Below are 17,559 nucleotides of genomic sequence, written 5' to 3'. Positions count from 1 at the left end.
CTGAACATATGTCTGATGTTTTGTGGTTATTTTTAACAGTTTGTTATTTAGTTTTATTTTTAAGTGTCTGTATTGTAGGTGCCGTGTCCTGTAGTTCCTGTGTTCTGTCCTCTGATTGGATAATTGAAACAGGTTCAGCCATGTTGAGATCAAGATAAAACCTCCTGATGAAACATGTTCAAACTGATTCCAACTGGTCCAACTGTTTAATCCGTAATATGTAATCTGTAATTTGTAATATGTTATCTGTAATCTGTAATCTGTAATCTGTAATCTGTAATGTGTAATCCTGTTATATGTAATCCTGTAATATTTAATCTGTAATCCTGTTATCTGTAATCTGCAATCTGTAGTGTGTAATCCTGTAATTTATAATCCTGTAATCTGTAATCCTGTAATATGTAATTCTGTAATCTGTAATCTGTAATCCTGTCATATGTAATCTGTAATTCTGTAATCTGTAATCCTGTAATATGTAATATGTAATATGTAATTCTGTAATATGTAATCCTGTAATCTGTAATTCTTTAATCTGAAATCCTGTAATCTGTAATCAGTTATTCTGTAATATAATCCAGGTTCTTCTTCTTCTCTTCCTTGAGACTGTCCACCAGATTCATCCAGACAGGAGGAGGTGACACCTTTAACCCACTTGTTCAGGTAACCATGGTGACAGTATTATGGTCTGTATACTGTACATGGACATCCAGCAGGAGTACTACTGGTACTGCTCCTCCATGTTGAACTAGTACCTGAGAGGACAGGAAGTGGCTGTGGCGTCCTGTCCTCGGGGAGCAGTAGAAGAAGCAGGAGCCGTTTCCTCCTCGCAGGCCAAACAACAATCACAGCGACGCAGACAGGAAACGGGAAGTGGCTGAGACAATACAGCTGCATTCTTCAGGCACCACAGAAGAAGGAAACATGAAGTTTCCTCCTCGACTGCAGGAAGAACAAACTGCCTCAGCAGGAAGTCAGAGAGACGACCTCACAATCTCATTTCACTTTATTAGAACTCAGTGTTCGTCTTCTTCGTCTTCTTCGTCTTCTTCTTTCAAGATTTCTGCTCTTACTGACTCTCTCTGTTGATTCAGAGGAAACACAAGTCCAATGTTAGTTTAGTTTAGTTTAGATGGACGTCCCAGTAGCATTAGAATAAATTAGACCATTTGTAGCCCAGATGGAAACGGTTAAATGTTGAAAACAGAGCAGCAGTCCGTCCACAAACTCTAGTATAACGTTATATAACGTTTTTAAAAGGATCCTGATTAAACTGGTGTCAATGAGAAACAGTGAACAGAGACACAGGACTGATCATGTTGATTGGTTAGGAACTATATAAGAGTTGATCACCACACACACTTGGATCAACAGGTGATCTCAATTAACCTCCAATCAACTCAGCAGTCTGCTACAGGAGGTAAGAAAGAGAAATAACAGCAGAATGAGGGACTGTTACAGCTTTAAATACTCTACACTAGACTCACGTATCTCTAAACGGAGACGATGAGGCTTTTAAACACTTTATTGATTCACTTTATTATCACCACATTTCATGAGGCATCTTCACTTTAAAACCTGTTAATCAATAATATTTATCAGATGAGTTTTAGAGGACAGACTGTAGATTATTAACGTGAAGGTGGTTCGTTAAGTAAAAATCAGCAGAAGAAGTGAGGAGGTTTCAGGCTGTAGAGTGAAGGTATCTGTCCACTGGGGGGCGCTGCAGACTGTCTCAGACCTGACCTCTCTATTAACACAGTCAGTCTATAGACTGTCTCAGACCTGACCTCTCTATTAACACAGTCAGTCAGTCTATAGACTCTAAACACAGCAGACATGTTGACCTGTCTGAGCAGGAAAATCACAGGTTGAATTAATATCATTAATGACAGCTGCATCCCATTTAGAGGAGCCAGTTCCAGGCTGTGGTACTGACTGACATGGCTGACTGAGACACTTACTGGGACACTTACTGGCTCCTTACACTTACTTTCCCATCGTTAATGGGATTATTCACACCTGTGATTCTCCTGCTTTGTTGAGTCAAAATATGTGCTGTAAAAAAGCAAACTTTCTGATATGAGGAAAGATGATTTTCTGATATAAAATCTCAAACCTTTAATCTGACATTCAACCGGAGCCGTTCTTCATGCTGTGTTTAATAAATATGAGAGTTCAGAGAGAGAACTGGACTGAAATTGTTTAATAGAAGAAGAATAAAAACTAAACTAACTAACTAACTAAACTGGCTTAAAAGAAAAACCCTCCTTTTATATTTTTAAAGATATTGATTTTAAAACATATTTAATGATGATTGAAAACTTAAAACTCAAAAATTCTAAAAAACTATTAGATTATTAAGACATTTCAGATTTATTCCAGTTGTTAAACAGACCATTGTTTTTTTGTTTGTTTTATTTTGTTTTTTGTTTTTCATTCATCTTTCCCTTTCCTTACATTTTATTTGTTTTATAATTAATTTAATTTTTATATTATTTAATATAATATAATATGTATATATATATATATATATATATATATATATATATAGAAATGTATGTATATATATATATATATATATATATATACATAGAAATGGTGACGGCCAAAAACCAAGATTCAGTGTAACTGAATCTGCGGTTTAGCATTGGAAGTGTGCGTGCGTGCGTGCGTGCGTGCGTGCGTGCGTTTTGGCGAGTGAAGACCAGATTTTACTGCGCATGTGTTATACCCCAGAAGATATGACGCGTTGATGACGCGTGACCCAGCCTCCTTTCTATTGGCCTTGCATAAACCAAAATGGTAACAGCCAACAAACCAAGATGGAGACGGAAAAAAAACAAGATGGAGACGACCAAAAACCAAGAAGCTTGGACCAAAATGTGAATGTTGAGATCTGAATCTTCGAGGAACACTACCGGGAAGATACAGGATGATATAAAAACCTCCAAACCCTCAAAAACGAATGGACCGGGCTTTTAACTGCAGCCACCGTTAACCTGAGCAGAACAGACTGTAATCATGACCACATCGTTGGCTCACCTGAACCAGGTGTGTTTATTGTCTAATCTGGAATAATAATCTTGTTAGACATGAACAGACTGTAAAAGAACAGAGTGATGAAAGAAGAACAAACGTATGTGCAGATAAAAACAGTCAGAATCCTGCTGAAGTCTGGTCCGGCTCAAACAAACAAAGCATCAAACAGGAAGTGAGTCCGTTTAGGTCTCCTCGTCGTCGCTGTGGCGCGTCTTGTCCTCGCTCAGGCCGCTCTCGTCGATGTTCTCCAGAGAGTCGGCTCGCTGCACCGTCAGATCCGCCGCGCTGATGCACGGCAGCGTGTTCTGCTCCGGGAACATCCATGGCTTCAGGGTCGGGTTGTGCTTCCTCTTCCAGTCCGGGTACTTAAGAGACGCCTTGTAGATCTTCCTCATGGCCTGAGAGGACAGAGACACGGTGAAGACAGACGTGAGGAGGAGACGGACAGACAAGGTTTATATTTATCTCATATTTACGGGAAAAGAGTTTTACCTTTGGAGCCACAAACTGAGAGACTCTGTTCACCACCCACTTTGGTAACGAACCTGCAGACAGAGAGGATGACACGGGACGTTACTGAGTGTCTTTGTGAGGACAAACATGTCTGTCTTTGTGAGGACAAACATGTCTGTCTTTGTGAGGACAAACATGTCTTTTAGTGTGCTGTCTCACCTCCCGGGTCCATCTGGGTCAGGTAGTAGAGGGTGGAGCAGTTGGCCCCGTTGGACTGAATCAGGTATCCGGTCAGCAGGGACACGGCTCGGACGTAGTCCTTCTTAGGAGGGTGTTGCTGAGGACACATGGTGGTTTTAAATGATCTCCTCTGACTCCACAACACTAACTCACAAACTCTCTCCTCTACATATCAGACGACCAAATGTGGCGTCCTGACCACAAACGACCACTATTGGTGCCCCGTGTGAGGCCAGAAGTCAACGTTGATTTATTTGTAACTTCTGAACTTAAGTTACAACACTTCTGGAGTTATTTTAACCCAAACCACAATCTTCTACTAACCTAACTAAGTAGTTTTATTTTTTAAATATGGTGAGCGGAAATTGACACGTGTTGCTGGACATTCGTAGGAAACGCACTAAAAAATCTGTTGTTGAAAGTCGAGCTGAGCATCACGAAAAAAAGGGAAATTTGTGTACATGAATCAAACAGATTAAATTCAGTGACTATTTCAAAAACTGTTGTGACTCTCAGTTGTCCGTAATAAAGTTATGCCACTTCCACCATCTTTTTCCTAAGCCAAACTAGGTTTCCTGTGAAGACGGAAGTTTATTTTGAAAAGACCGTACGCATGTAACGAGCGGACACTGACACGTGTTGCTGGACATTCGTAGGAAAACGCACAAAAAATGAGGAATAACTTTTCATAAGAAATCATATGAACTGTTGTATGGGGTTACGTTATTACCAACCAGATTTTATTTTGGTAACCCAGGGCCGGTTCCACCCCTTTTATTTATTTATTTATTTATTTATTTGTTACCTCAAAGCAGAAAATGAGGAAAGGCACCCGCTGGCTTTTTAAAAATTTGTTTTTACTTTTTTGGTTATTATTATTCCTATTTATATTTAGGGTGACGAGAAGGTGGCGCCTTAGGCGCCCGCCTATATGCCCGATGTCTTTAACCAGCCCTGTGGTAACCAGAAGTAACTTCGTGGTTAAATGAGCAGAGTGTTGAAAACCTACTTTACTGTCCAGCAGACTGTGACGATTTTGTTCAATAATATTTATTTAAAATGAAAATTGTGACTTTAATTCTAATTATAAATATAACTTTGGTATAGATGTAAACGCTCACCGGGTGTTTGACCGAGTAGTTGATGATCAGGTAGTCGCTGCCGAGAGGAAGCCAAGATCTCATCGTCACAAAGTCTCTGTTCTTCAGAGGGCTCGGACATTTCCCTTAAACAGCAACATTAAAACACATTAAAACACATTAAAACACATTAAAACACATTATAAACACATTATAAACACATTAAAACACATTATAAACACATTATAAACACATTAAAACTCATTATAAACACATTATAAACACATCGTAAACACGTTATAAACGTATTATAAACACATTAAAACTCATTATAAACACATTATAAACACATCGTAAACACGTTATAAACGTATTATAAACACATAAACACATTAAAATACATTATAAACACATTATAAACACATCGTAAACACGTCATAAACTCATTATAAACACATTATAAACACATCGTAAACACGTTATAAACGTATTATAAACACATTATAAACACATTAAAACACATTATAAACACATTAAAACACATTATAAACACATTATAAACACATCGTAAACACGTTATAAACGTATTATAAACACATTATAAACACATTAAAACACATTATAAACACATTATAAACACATCGTAAACATGTTATAAACGTATTATAAACACATTATAAACACATTAAAACACATTATAAACACATTATAAACACATCGTAAACACGTTATAAACGTATTATAAACACATTATAAACACATCGTAAACACGTCATAAACGTATTATAAACACATTATAAACACATTATAAGCTATAACTCCAGTATGTAAATCAGATGAGGTGTGTTATTGGACTGACAGGAGTAGTATCCCACGTCGGCGTTGGCCGTCAGCCTGCCGATGTCGTACGTGTCGATCATGTTGGAGTCCCACTTCTTACGGTAGCTGGTGTCATGGAGGACATCGTACAGCGTCTCCGCCGTCACGTCCTTACACACTATCCTCATCTGAGACACAAACACACACACACAATACACTATAATAATAATAATAATAATAATAATAATAATAATAATAATAAATATATAAAACACTATAATAATAATAATAATAAATATATAACACACTACTATAATAATAATGATAATAATGATAATAACAATAATAATAATAATAATAATATAATATAATAAACTACAGTAATAATAATCATAATAATAAACTATAATAATATTAATAATAAGAATAATACACAATAATAATAATAATAATAATATACACTATAATAATAGTAATAATATTAATAATAATATAATACACAATTAAAAATTTTTTCAGCTATTTTTCAAAAAATCACATAATTTACTAATAATCTTTCTGATATTTTTCAGACATTCTTTTCTTGTATTTTACCAATATTATTTCAGATAATTGTCTAATATATTTTGGATGTTTCAACTTCTTCTGTTTACTCTGTTACTGTCTACGGATTTTTGAAAATGTTTCTAATATTTTTTTATTTATTTTTGGGATATCTTTTCAAATTCTTTTCAGCTATTGTTCAAAAAATCTTATCACATATTTTACTAATAATTTTTGGGTTATTTTTCAGACATTTTTCAATTTTTTTCACATATTTTACTAGGATCTTTCAGATAATTTAATATTTTTTGGACGTTTCAACTTCTTCTGTTTACTCTGTCACCATCTACGAGGGACACGGATGGTTTCCTGTCATATTTATGCTGGATTTAGATTTTATTGGACAACGAACCATTTTAGTTTGAATCAGTATTTTACGTCATTTTGTTTTCTACACCTAACTAACGAAGCTCAACAGGAAACCTCGGAGATCATTTAAAGGTTCAGGTGTATTCAGAATAAATTAGTGTTAATTCCGTCTCTGATTGTTGGATATGATGACGGAGACGTGTCTAGCAGGTTGTTTTTTAGAGGTCCAGCTCAGAGACGGCGTTGGACGTCATGTGAGACGGCAGCCTACTGTAGGACGTCACTATTTTCCACTGCTGTAATCTCACAGCAGCGCCGGCTCGGCGAGCTGCAGTCATCAGATATTGTGAAGGTCAACGCTGTAAAACGCTCCGTGTAACTCAATCAGCACGCCGTTAATCATTCATAACGTCCTCGGCTTCACGTCTTTGTGTGTCCATCACTCAGCAGCAGTCTTTACATCCAGTCCGTCCTCAGTCCGTCTGTCTCTGAGTCCAGAGCTCCAGTAAAGCACGTCTTTACATCTAGAAAGTCCAGAAGTCCCAAAAGAATTCTGAAATAAAGTCCCAAAAAATCAGAAAAAGTCCAAAAATGTCCCAAAAAAAGTTTTAAAGAAACTCAGAAAAATGACATGATGAAACAATTCATTACAAAGTATGAAAAATTAAAAAAAAAAAAAAAAGTCCACAAAACTCCAAGTCAAAAAATTTCCCAAAAAAAGCAAAAAAAACAAAACAGAATAAAGTCAGAAAAATGTCAAAAAAAAAAGAAAAGTCAGATAAAAATGTATATATACTGAACCTGTCCAGTGAAGTTGAACTAGTCCAGTATAGTAGTAGAACCTGTCCAGTGAAGTTGAACTAGTCCAGTATAGTAGTAGAACCTGTCCAGTGAAGTTGAACTAGTCCAGTATAGTAGTAGAACCTGTCCAGTGGACTGGTCCAGTATAGTAGTAGAACCTGTCCAGTAGACTGGTCCAGTATAGTAGTAGAACTTTTCCATTGAAATTGAACTGGTCCAGTATAGTAGTAGAACTTTTCCATTGAAGTTGAACTAGTCCAGTATAGTAGTAGAACTTTTCCATTGAAGTTGAACTGGTCCAGTATAGTAGTAGAACCTGTCCAGTGGACTGGTCCAGTATAGTAGTAGAACCTGTCCAGTGGCTCTGGTTCCAGTCTCTGTTGGACCGTGTCCAGTCTCTGCTGTGGGTTCAGCGTCTCTCCTCCTCCGTCCTCATGTTTCCAGCTATTACTGTTTCTTTTCCACTCTGAATTTTTCAGCACGCTGAAGCTGAGCAGAGGTCTACTGTTCCTCTGCAGGAGGCTGCCGGGCTACGGGCCGACAGTAAGAGGGCCACCGGGCCACCGGGCCACCAGGCCACCGGGCCATCGGACTATAAGCCTAGAGTTAGAGGGCCACCGGGCCACCGGGCCACAGGGCCATTGGGCTATGAGCCTAGAGTTAGAGGGCCACCGGGCCACCGGGCCACCGGGCCACCGGGCCATCGGGCCATCGGGCTATGAGCCTAGAGTTAGAGGGCCACTGGGCCACCGGGCCATCAGGCCATCGGGCTATGAGCCTAGAGTTAGAAGGCCACCGGGCCACCGGGCAAACCGGGCCACTGGGCCATCAGACTGAGCTTAGAGGGCCACCGGGCCACCGGGCCACTGGACCATCGGTCTATGAGCCTAGAGTTAGAGGGCCACCGGGCCACCGGGCCAGTCCAAAACATATTCAGTTCACTGTGATATACAACAAGGGAAAGCAGTTTTCTACCCACTGATTGATTGATTGATCGATTGATTGATCGTTATAGCTCTACGATCAGCTGCTGTTTGCTCAGATTGACACATCAGACCATCAGACTGGTCTAACTGGTCTAACTGGTCCAACTGGTCCAACTGGTCCCAGTAGAGAAGTGAGTCTCTAAATATTGACTGAGGGAAGGAGGAACTGTTGACTCAACCAACCGTCTCTGAACTCAGTTACAGTAGACACTATTTATTATTACTGATCCTGTTATCTTTAATATAATATCTATAATATACACTCACTGGAGCTACAGTATAATATTATTATTATATTATTCACTGATCCTGTTATCTGATAGACAGTCAACACGTCTGTAACATGAAGACTTTACATTAAAATCACCACAATAATCTAGTTTATATATTTATATACTGTTGGATTATTTATAGATTATTTAATATTGTGATAATAAGTGGATTTAATGTAGAGTTCATCTATTATAGTATCATTATAATAATATCATCAGTCCTTCTGCTCCAGGCTGCTTCTAATAATTATTGATACTATTGATGAATCAGATTAATGAATGCAGATTATTTTATCATTTAATCTAATAACTGTTTTACCTTAAAAAGGTTAAAGCAAAAGTTAAACTGTATTTGTAGTAATTTGTCAGAGTCCGAGGAGGACGCTTGTTTTAATCCACCAACAGTCCAAAACCCCAAAATATTCACGAATAACACTAATAAAATAAAAAAAATAAAAATATTTTGAAATAAATGATCTTATAAAACTGTTCTGTCAATAAACTGATCAACTGATCAACTGATCAACTGATGGACTAATAGTTGCAGCTCCACTTCATTCACTGTGAAGATCATAGTTTATATTCATCCAGAGTTCTGACAGTTGTAATAATATTAATAATAAAATAATAATAACAATAACAATAAAATAATAATAGCAATACTAATAATACTAATAATAATAATAATAACAATAATAATAATATTATTATAATAATAATAACAATAATAATAATAACAATACAAAATAAAAATAAGAATAAAAATACAAATACAAATAAAAATAATAATGATAATAATAATAATAATAATAAAATAATAACCTTGAGTTTCTGGACCGTCCTGCTCTCCTCTTCGCGGCACCACACTGTCACTCCTCCCTTGTTGTAGCGGCTGTTCCATCCATCAGCACTCAGACACTGATCCTTAAAGGAGGAGAAGTCTGAGTCGTCCGGGATCTGAACCGGCATCTCCACCAGTGGGTTCAATATATACTAATAATACTAATAAATAAATAAATAATAATAGAGAGGTGAGAGCTGGAGTTCAGTGAGACATCAGAGTTCCTGTCTGAGCTCCTCTCAGCTGTTACTGGTTCAACTGGGTCTGATGGTGGAGAACAGAGAATGAATGAAGAGAGAGGGATGGAGCTTCTCTTCCTCTTCCTCCTCCTCCTCCTCCTCCTCCTCTCTGATCACTGCACAGATGGGTCAGAAACTAAAGAGGACTCACTCTGCCTCCACTTTCATCAGGCCTCCTCTCAGAGCCACAGGGCAGACCAAAGGTCAGGGAGGGAGCAGTGTCACTGTGGTTGGTGACAGCGACTGTCTGTGACTGGAGATGTTAACAGAGGGACTCCTCCTCTCGATAGAACATCTCTGGTAACAGGTGTGAACAGGACCATTTAACCCTTTCAGAGGTAGAGGTCATTTAACCCTATCAACACCAGAGGTATAGGTGAGATGATGTTTTCAGACTTTACAGTCGATTCTTTGACATAAAACAGTTTTTTATTTCATATTTTCCTTCTGAATGAACTCATCACCACATTGACACATTTTTATTTTACCTTCATATCTGAAATATATCTGAAATATATCCTTGATGAAAAGCTCCGTTTTGTTCACTATAGTGTGGCAGCCGCCCATTCTCTGGGCTTGCTGTCATTTACCCTTTCCCTGGTGTTTTTTTGGTTGAATTGCTGAGTGATTAGAGGGTTATTCAGTTCACCTGTTGCGCAGGGTATGTGGACTGGCTCTTAAATGATAGTTGAGAGCAGCTTGGTGCATTCCCCTCTTGGCCAATCAGGGTGTAACGACGCCCTTTCTGTAGGGCTTAAAACAGGAGAGAAACTGCACAACCAGTGTCATTCTGATCTCTCCTTCACTAAATGCAACATGTGTTATCAGCCAAACCAGAAACTCTGGTGTGTTTTAGGCCCTTTTGAGATTCTGTGCTCTTTGTGTTTTGTCTATTGAGAGTGTTGACTATCCTAGTTGGGGAAACAAAATAAATACCAATCAATTGGGTTACCTGCACTTGGACGTTTAGGTGCTATTTGTGCAAGAATCTGGCTTGCCTCACGATAGCCTAACGTAAAATAATTAGCTGCGAGCTGAGCATTGTGGTTTCAGACAGCCCCTGAATGCAACAGTAACAGTAATTGATACCTGTTGTTCAGGTGGAGCAGTGGGCGGAGTCACACTGACTGTCAACAGATCAGGTAGCAGCAGCTTCTTATGGAGGACAGAACCTGCCAAAAAAATACAAAATCAAGCAATCAATCAATAAATGACTCGATAAATTAATTCCCTTATTTATTTAATCACCTGTTTTTTAATTTTTCCTTTAAAAAAACACTTTAAATTCAGCTCCGTGACACAAAGACTTTTACTCTGAAAACCAGTTTAGTTTCAGCTCCCTGACACAAAGACTTTTACTTTGATGTAGTAATACTCTACTACATCTCAGAGGTAAATATTGTACTTATGTAATGTATAATGTAGTAAAATTAACCAGCTGTTTTGTGTCAATACATCAGTAATAATATATATATATATATATATATATATATATAACAGTATAACTCTGCTCAACGAGTACTTTTACTTTTGGTACTTTGAGTAGATGTTCCTTTTATTATTTTTTTATTTATGTATTGATTTTTTATTAATTTTTAAATTTATTTATTTATTTTTGCATTTATTTTTTATTTATTTTATATTTATTTTTCAATGTGTGTATTTATTTATATATTTGATAAGCAGAAGCAGAAACTGTTTAGCTGTTTTAACTAGCATACAGTCCATCTATGACCTCTGACCCCATGATGACACAGGTTGAGTGACAGCTTTCTGCATAATGAGGCAGAAATACATAAAGAAATGTAAAAAGAAAGAAATAAGTTTGGGGAAATAAATAAGGGGAGATGTGCAAAGGGAAAATCATGCATAAATAAATACATACATTTAAAAGTAAATATAAAATAAATAAAAAGAATAAATTAAAAAAATTGGGGCCCTTCTGTGTGGAGTTTACATGTCCTCCCCGCGACCAGAGGTTACAGATAATGAATGAATGGATGGATAAAAATAAATGTATTAATAAATAAATAAATAAATAAAAACTGAATGCAAAAAATAATTAATTAATTTAGAAATTCCTAAAATATAATTAAATAAATAAAAGGGAAAAGAAGAGTAGATAAATAAGGGAATTAATGCAAAGATAAATAAATAAATATTAATAAATATTTTTAATATTATTTTTGCTACATTTAATGACATATTTATATATATTTATCAACACATTTATTTATCTATTCATTTTTTATTATTATTTTGGCAGGTTCTGTCCTCCATATTAGGACCTGACGTCAGCGTTGACTTGTGAATGAACCTCAGATTTAACAACACACACTGAGTCACACAAAGTGGTGGACAGTAACTAAGTACATTTACTCAAGTACTGTAGGCTACTTAAGTACAACTTTAGGACCTTGTACTTTACTTGAGTATTTCTATGCTACATTGTACTTCTCCCTGATAATGCTGATAATACTTGTGTACTTTTACTCAAATAGGGTTTTGAATGCAGGACTTTTACTTGTAATGGAGTACATTACTTCAGTAAAGGATCAGAGTACTTCTAGTGCTGTCACCAGCAGGGGGAGCTCTCTCTGTGTGTGTGTGTGTGTGTGTGTGTGTGTGTGTGTGTGTGTGTGTGTGTGTGGGTGAAAGCTGCTCTTTCCGTCCCGCTCGTCGTGACCTTTGACCTGTGAGAACATCTGCTGGAAACCTGAACTGTTCGTGAACACAAAGCAGCTCTGTGTGTTACTGACCATCTGCTGCGCACACACACACACACACACACACACACACAGTCCTGTTCCTTAACTGGTGTTACTGGTTACTGTGGAGATTCAGCAGGTTATAAATGTATTAATGTTCTATGAGCTCTGAATCTTCTCAGTATCATTATAAATATATAAATCATTATAACACCTGAAGTCAGTGTCTGCAGCGGTGTCAGCTTCAGTATCATGTTACTGGTCTCAGCTCCACGACTCAAAGGCTTTTATTCTGAAAATCAGTTTAGTTTCAGCTCCATTACACAAAGACTTTTACTCTGAAAACCAGTTTAGTTTCAGCTCCACGACACAAAGACTTTTACTCTGAAAACCAGTTTAGTTTTAGCTCCATGACACAACAAATTTTACTCTGAAAATCAGTTTAGTTTCAGCTCCATTACACAAAGACTTTAACTCTGAAAACCATTTTAGTTTCAGCTTCGTAACACAAAGACTTTTACTCTGAAAACCAGTTTAGTTTCAGCTCCGTGAAACAAAGACTTTTACTTTGAAAACCACTTTAGATTCAGCTCCCAGACACAAAGATTTTTACTTTGAAAAACAGTTTAGTTTCAGCTCAAAGACACACAAGTTTTACTCTGAAATTAAGTTTAGTTTCAGCTCCATTACACAAAGACTTTTACTTTGAAAACCACTTTAGATTCAGCTCTATGACACAAAGACTTTTACTCTGAAAACCAGTTTAGTTTAAGCTCCATGACACAACAAATTTTACTCTGAAAACCAGTTTGGTTTCAGCTTCGTGACACAAGGACTTTTACTCTGAAAACCAGTTTAGTTTCAGCTTTGTGACACAAAGACTTTTACTCTGAAAACCAGTTTAGTTTCAGCTCCGTGAAAAAAAGACTTTTACTCTGAAAACCAGTTTAGTTTTAGCTCCCTGACAAAAAGACTTTTACTTTGATGTAGTAAAAACTCTACTAAGATAAGATAAGATAAGATAAGATGGACCTTTATTAATCCCCGGAGGGAAATTCAGGTGTCAAAGCAGCAACATCAGCAAACAGAGTGAATCACAGGAGAGGTAAAGGTATACAAAAATTCTAAAGACAATAATAGAGATATAAAAGATATATAAAAGATACAGAGTGAATGGATGAACATACTACATCTCAGAGGCAAATATTGTACTTATGTAATGTTAAGTATGATACATGATTATAGATTAAAATACAGTGCAGTACACAACAGTGTATAATGTAGTAAAATTAACCAGCTGTTTTGTGTCAATGCATCAGTAATAATATATATATATATATATAATAACAGTATAACTCTGCTCAATGAGTACTTTTACTTTTGGTACTTTGAGTAGATGTTCCTCTGTTTTAATGAGGTTTATTTAAGAGATCCCTGCTGACGTCATGGAGCTGATGGAACTACTGAAGACGTCTATAAACCCAGAAACACTCAGACAGAAACACTCAGCTTCCTGTTGACCTGCTGAGTGTTTTACTGGATTCCAGGATAATTACTGATCATTAACAGGCTGCTGGGGTTTATATTCTCCTGCTGTCACCACCCACTAATCAACCTGCTGCTCTCCCAGTCACACCGGGGCTGCACTGGTTCAGGTCCAGTTGGACCCGTAATATGACAACAGTTATTAATATTATATTATATTTCTGTAACACACTATCGGAGGTCAATGTCTGACCTGAACCATCTCACCAGAGGTTTTGCAACTTGGGGGTTACCTTCCAGACACGACCCTCGTCATGCCCCCCGTGCTGCAGGAGGTTAAAGGTCAGAGGTGAAGACATGGAGCCGGTGTCAGGATGGAGGTCTGAACACGTCTCACACAGGAAACACTTTCACTAAACTAAATAACACTAAATAAATTAATATAAGTATTAATTTAGAGAGAGAAGACAGTGATCCATGTCTGCTGCTGCGTTCACTGCCTGTCTGTCTGTCTGTCTGTCTGTCTCTTCACCGTCTCTCTTCTCGTCTCTGTGGTGTCCAGCTGCAGCTCCAGGAGAGTAAACATGAAGTATTTTCCTCCTTTTAAATGTTTTACTAGAGGAACAGGTCCTGAGGCTCTGAGGGGGAATCATTCACACTGAGCTGTTAGCTGTTAGCTGTTAGCTTATATAACTTCAGGTAGAGGGTTTCAGCGGTTCATAAATACATTTTCTAACTTTCCAAACAGCTGACTGTCCACGCTCTGATGTCGGAGCATCCTGGATTAACTTTAACGCACCAAAATGGGAGAAAAGATGCTGCAACCACTGAGATCAACTACAGGTGAGAGGTGTTCATCTACAGGTGAGAGGTGATCATACAGGTGAGAGGTGATCATCTACAGGTGAGAGGTGATCATCTACAGGTGAGAGGAGATCAACTACAGGTGAGAGGTGTTCATCTACAGGTGAGAGGTGATCATCTACAGGTGAGAGGTGATCATCTACAGGTGAGAGGAGATCAACTACAGGTGAGAGGTGTTCATCTACAGGTGAGAGGTGATCATCTACAGGTGAGAGGAGATCAACTGTTATTGTTCCTGAGTGAGTTCAGGTTTCTCTGTTCGTGTTCAGACTGAACAGACTTCTCTCAGTCTGCTGGGTCAGTTTAAAGGTCAGCAGCACCTCACTGTGAGAAGGTGTAAAACCTGAGAGATCCTCACATCACATCACAGACTGACTACAGGAGGAGGAGGAGGAGGACGAAGATGTGATGAAGTCTGATGAAGACAGTTGTTTTTGACATGTTTCTTTTTCTTCTTCTGTAAACAAACACTCATGCTAACAGTGACATACCTCCACTCCACCAGAGAGACAAAACATGAAGAAGTGTGTTTGTACGTATACTCCCGTGTTCTGAGAAGTAAAATTACTGCTTTTATGAACGGAGTCTGGTTGCTGTGAAGAGAGCAATATAACTGCTTCAGTTCCCCAGTAGAGGGCTGTCTGACAGTGAGGTAAAGGGCTGTCTGACAGTGAGGTTAAGGGCTGTCTGATGGCGAGGTAAAGGGCTGTCTGATGGTGAGGTAAAGGGCTGTCTGATGGTGAGGTAAAGGGCTGTCTGATGGTGAGGTAAAGGGCTGTCTGATGGTGAGGTAAAGGGCTGTCTGACGGCGAGGTAAAGGGCTGTCTGATGGCGAGGTAAAGGGCTGTCTGATGGTGAGGTAAAGGGCTGTCTGATGGTGAGGTAAAGGGCTGTCTGATGGTGAGGTAAAGGGCTGTCTGATGGTGAGGTAAAGGGCTGTCTGACGGCGAGGTAAAGGGCTGTCTGATGGCGAGGTAAAGGGCTGTCTGATGGTGAGGTAAAGGGCTGTCTGACGGCGAGGTAAAGGGCTGTCTGATGGCGAGGTAAAGGGCTGTCTGACGGTGAGGTAAAGGGCTGTCTGACGGTGAGGTAAAGGGCTGTCTGACGGTGAGGTTAAGGGCTGTCTGACAGTGAGGTAAAGGGCTGTCTGATGGCGAGGTAAAGGGCTGTCTGACGGTGAGGTAAAGGGTGTCTGATGGTGAGGTGAACCTTTACCTGGTCTGATCCTCAGACTGTGTCTCGTCCTCACCGATGACTTCATGTCTTCAGACCGTCGGCCCACGTCTGGTCTCTGTGGTCTCTGAATAGTTTCCATCTATGTTCATTTCTACGCTGACGACTCCCACCAACATCTGACAGAGAGAAACCCACAAAGAGCTGCTGATTACTAACAACTAACCACACTGCTGACAGGAGACTGAAGCTTTACAGACCAGAGGACACCGGAGGACACCGGAGGACACCGGAGGACACGGAGGAACATGATTTTGTTCAGATTACCTGTCTCATGTACTACTGTCAGAATATAGTGACCGTTTTATAATGATAACTTTATTTTAATCATATTTTCTCCATTTCCACCCACGGCTGCTTTAAGGAGAAGTTTTTTCTTTCAGAGTCTCTGTTTTAATCTGGTTTCCTTTAATGTCATGTAAACAGGAGACCTGGTTTCTGTGATCAGGATCAGAGAGACCTCATGTCTCTGAGTGTAAACAGGTTTATAACCAGGTTCAGACATGTAAGAGATGCATCCTGGGTCTCTGTTCATCCAAACATAGTCCGTATCCACATTCAGGTCCTCAGACGTTGTTAATAAAGTGAGTTCATGTCTGTCCAACATGTCCTAGAGGTCTCCTGTCCTCTGAGACATGCTGGACAGACATGAACTCACTTTATTAACAACATTTCGACTTTAAATCTAAACTGTCTTCATCTCTGTTGAACTGAAGACGGTTTAGATGTAAAGTAGAAACGTTAATAAAGTGAGTTCATGTCTGTCCATCATGTCTCCCATCCTGTGTGTCCTTCCTGTAGTAAATGTCTTCGTCTCTCTGTTGAACTGAAGACAGTTTTTGTCCTCCGACCGCAGCTTTAAACCCTGTGAACTTCCTGCAGAGACTCAGGAAGTTTCCATGTTTGTGTTTCTGGTATCACCTCCAGCTGCTTCTGATCAGAGCTGGAACCATAATATAAACTCGGAAAAAAAAGTTAGTAAACTTGTGTTTTGGTGGATTATTTCTCTGTTGTTACAATACTAATGGTCATTGTATTTTACATCGTTGGAAAGCCTGTTTATTTACCTTCAAAATGATGTCCAACTTGTAAGGATCATGCATTTGTGGGATGAGCAGCACAGCTGATTATGTGGGTAGCGCCCAAGTGAAATTTGCCAAAATTCTCTGCCGATGCTGAACAGTGTATTCGCCTGTTATGATTGTTGCACCGATGGAGCAACAGCTTTTGGTGGGGGCAGTGTCATGGTGTGGGGCGGCATCTCCCTCACTGGCAAAACAAGGCTTGTCTTCATTGAAGGCCATCTCAATGCAGTGAGATATCGGGATGAGATTCTGCAGCCAGTGGCGATCCCATATCTCCACAATCTGGCACGTAACTTCATCCTCCAAGATGACAACGCTCGCCCCCACAGAGCCAGGGTTATCACAGACTACCTCCACAATGTGGGAGTACAGAGAATGGAACGGCCTGCCAAGAGTCCAGACCTCAACCCAAATGAACACTTGTGGGATCAGCTTGGGCGTGCTGTACGTGTTGGAGTGACCAACACAACCACGCTGGCTGACCTGCAACGAATCCTGGTTGA

The 17,559-nt window shown here is 38.9% G+C and overlaps 1 protein-coding gene across 2 annotated transcripts; it reads right to left on the bottom strand.

Annotated features, from left to right (window-relative positions):
- Positions 1–3,033: 3,033 nt before the first annotated feature.
- stard15 (StAR-related lipid transfer (START) domain containing 15) lies at positions 3,034–11,731 on the bottom strand. 2 transcript variants are annotated; one of them, XM_037779642.1, is made up of 7 exons: positions 11,697–11,731; positions 9,424–9,610; positions 5,671–5,818; positions 4,854–4,957; positions 3,712–3,829; positions 3,532–3,584; positions 3,034–3,437 (listed from the first exon to the last, which is right to left on the bottom strand). In XM_037779642.1, the coding sequence occupies exons 2-7, from the start codon at positions 9,568–9,570 to the stop codon at positions 3,222–3,224; spliced, it is 786 nt and encodes a 261-aa protein (XP_037635570.1). In that variant the 5' UTR covers positions 9,571–9,610; positions 11,697–11,731; the 3' UTR covers positions 3,034–3,221. The 2 variants fall into 2 exon arrangements, with proteins under 2 accessions (XP_037635570.1, XP_037635569.1); XM_037779641.1 differs by lacking the exon at positions 11,697–11,731 and having other exon boundaries at positions 9,424–10,109.
- Between the last annotated feature and the right edge of the window lie 5,828 nt (positions 11,732–17,559).

The sequence above is a fragment of the Sebastes umbrosus genome, chromosome 9 (assembly GCF_015220745.1).
Source record: "Sebastes umbrosus isolate fSebUmb1 chromosome 9, fSebUmb1.pri, whole genome shotgun sequence".
Lineage (NCBI taxonomy): Eukaryota > Metazoa > Chordata > Actinopteri > Perciformes > Sebastidae > Sebastes > Sebastes umbrosus.
Note: the sequence above shows the minus strand (reverse complement) of the source record. Positions and strands in the feature narration are given on the sequence as shown.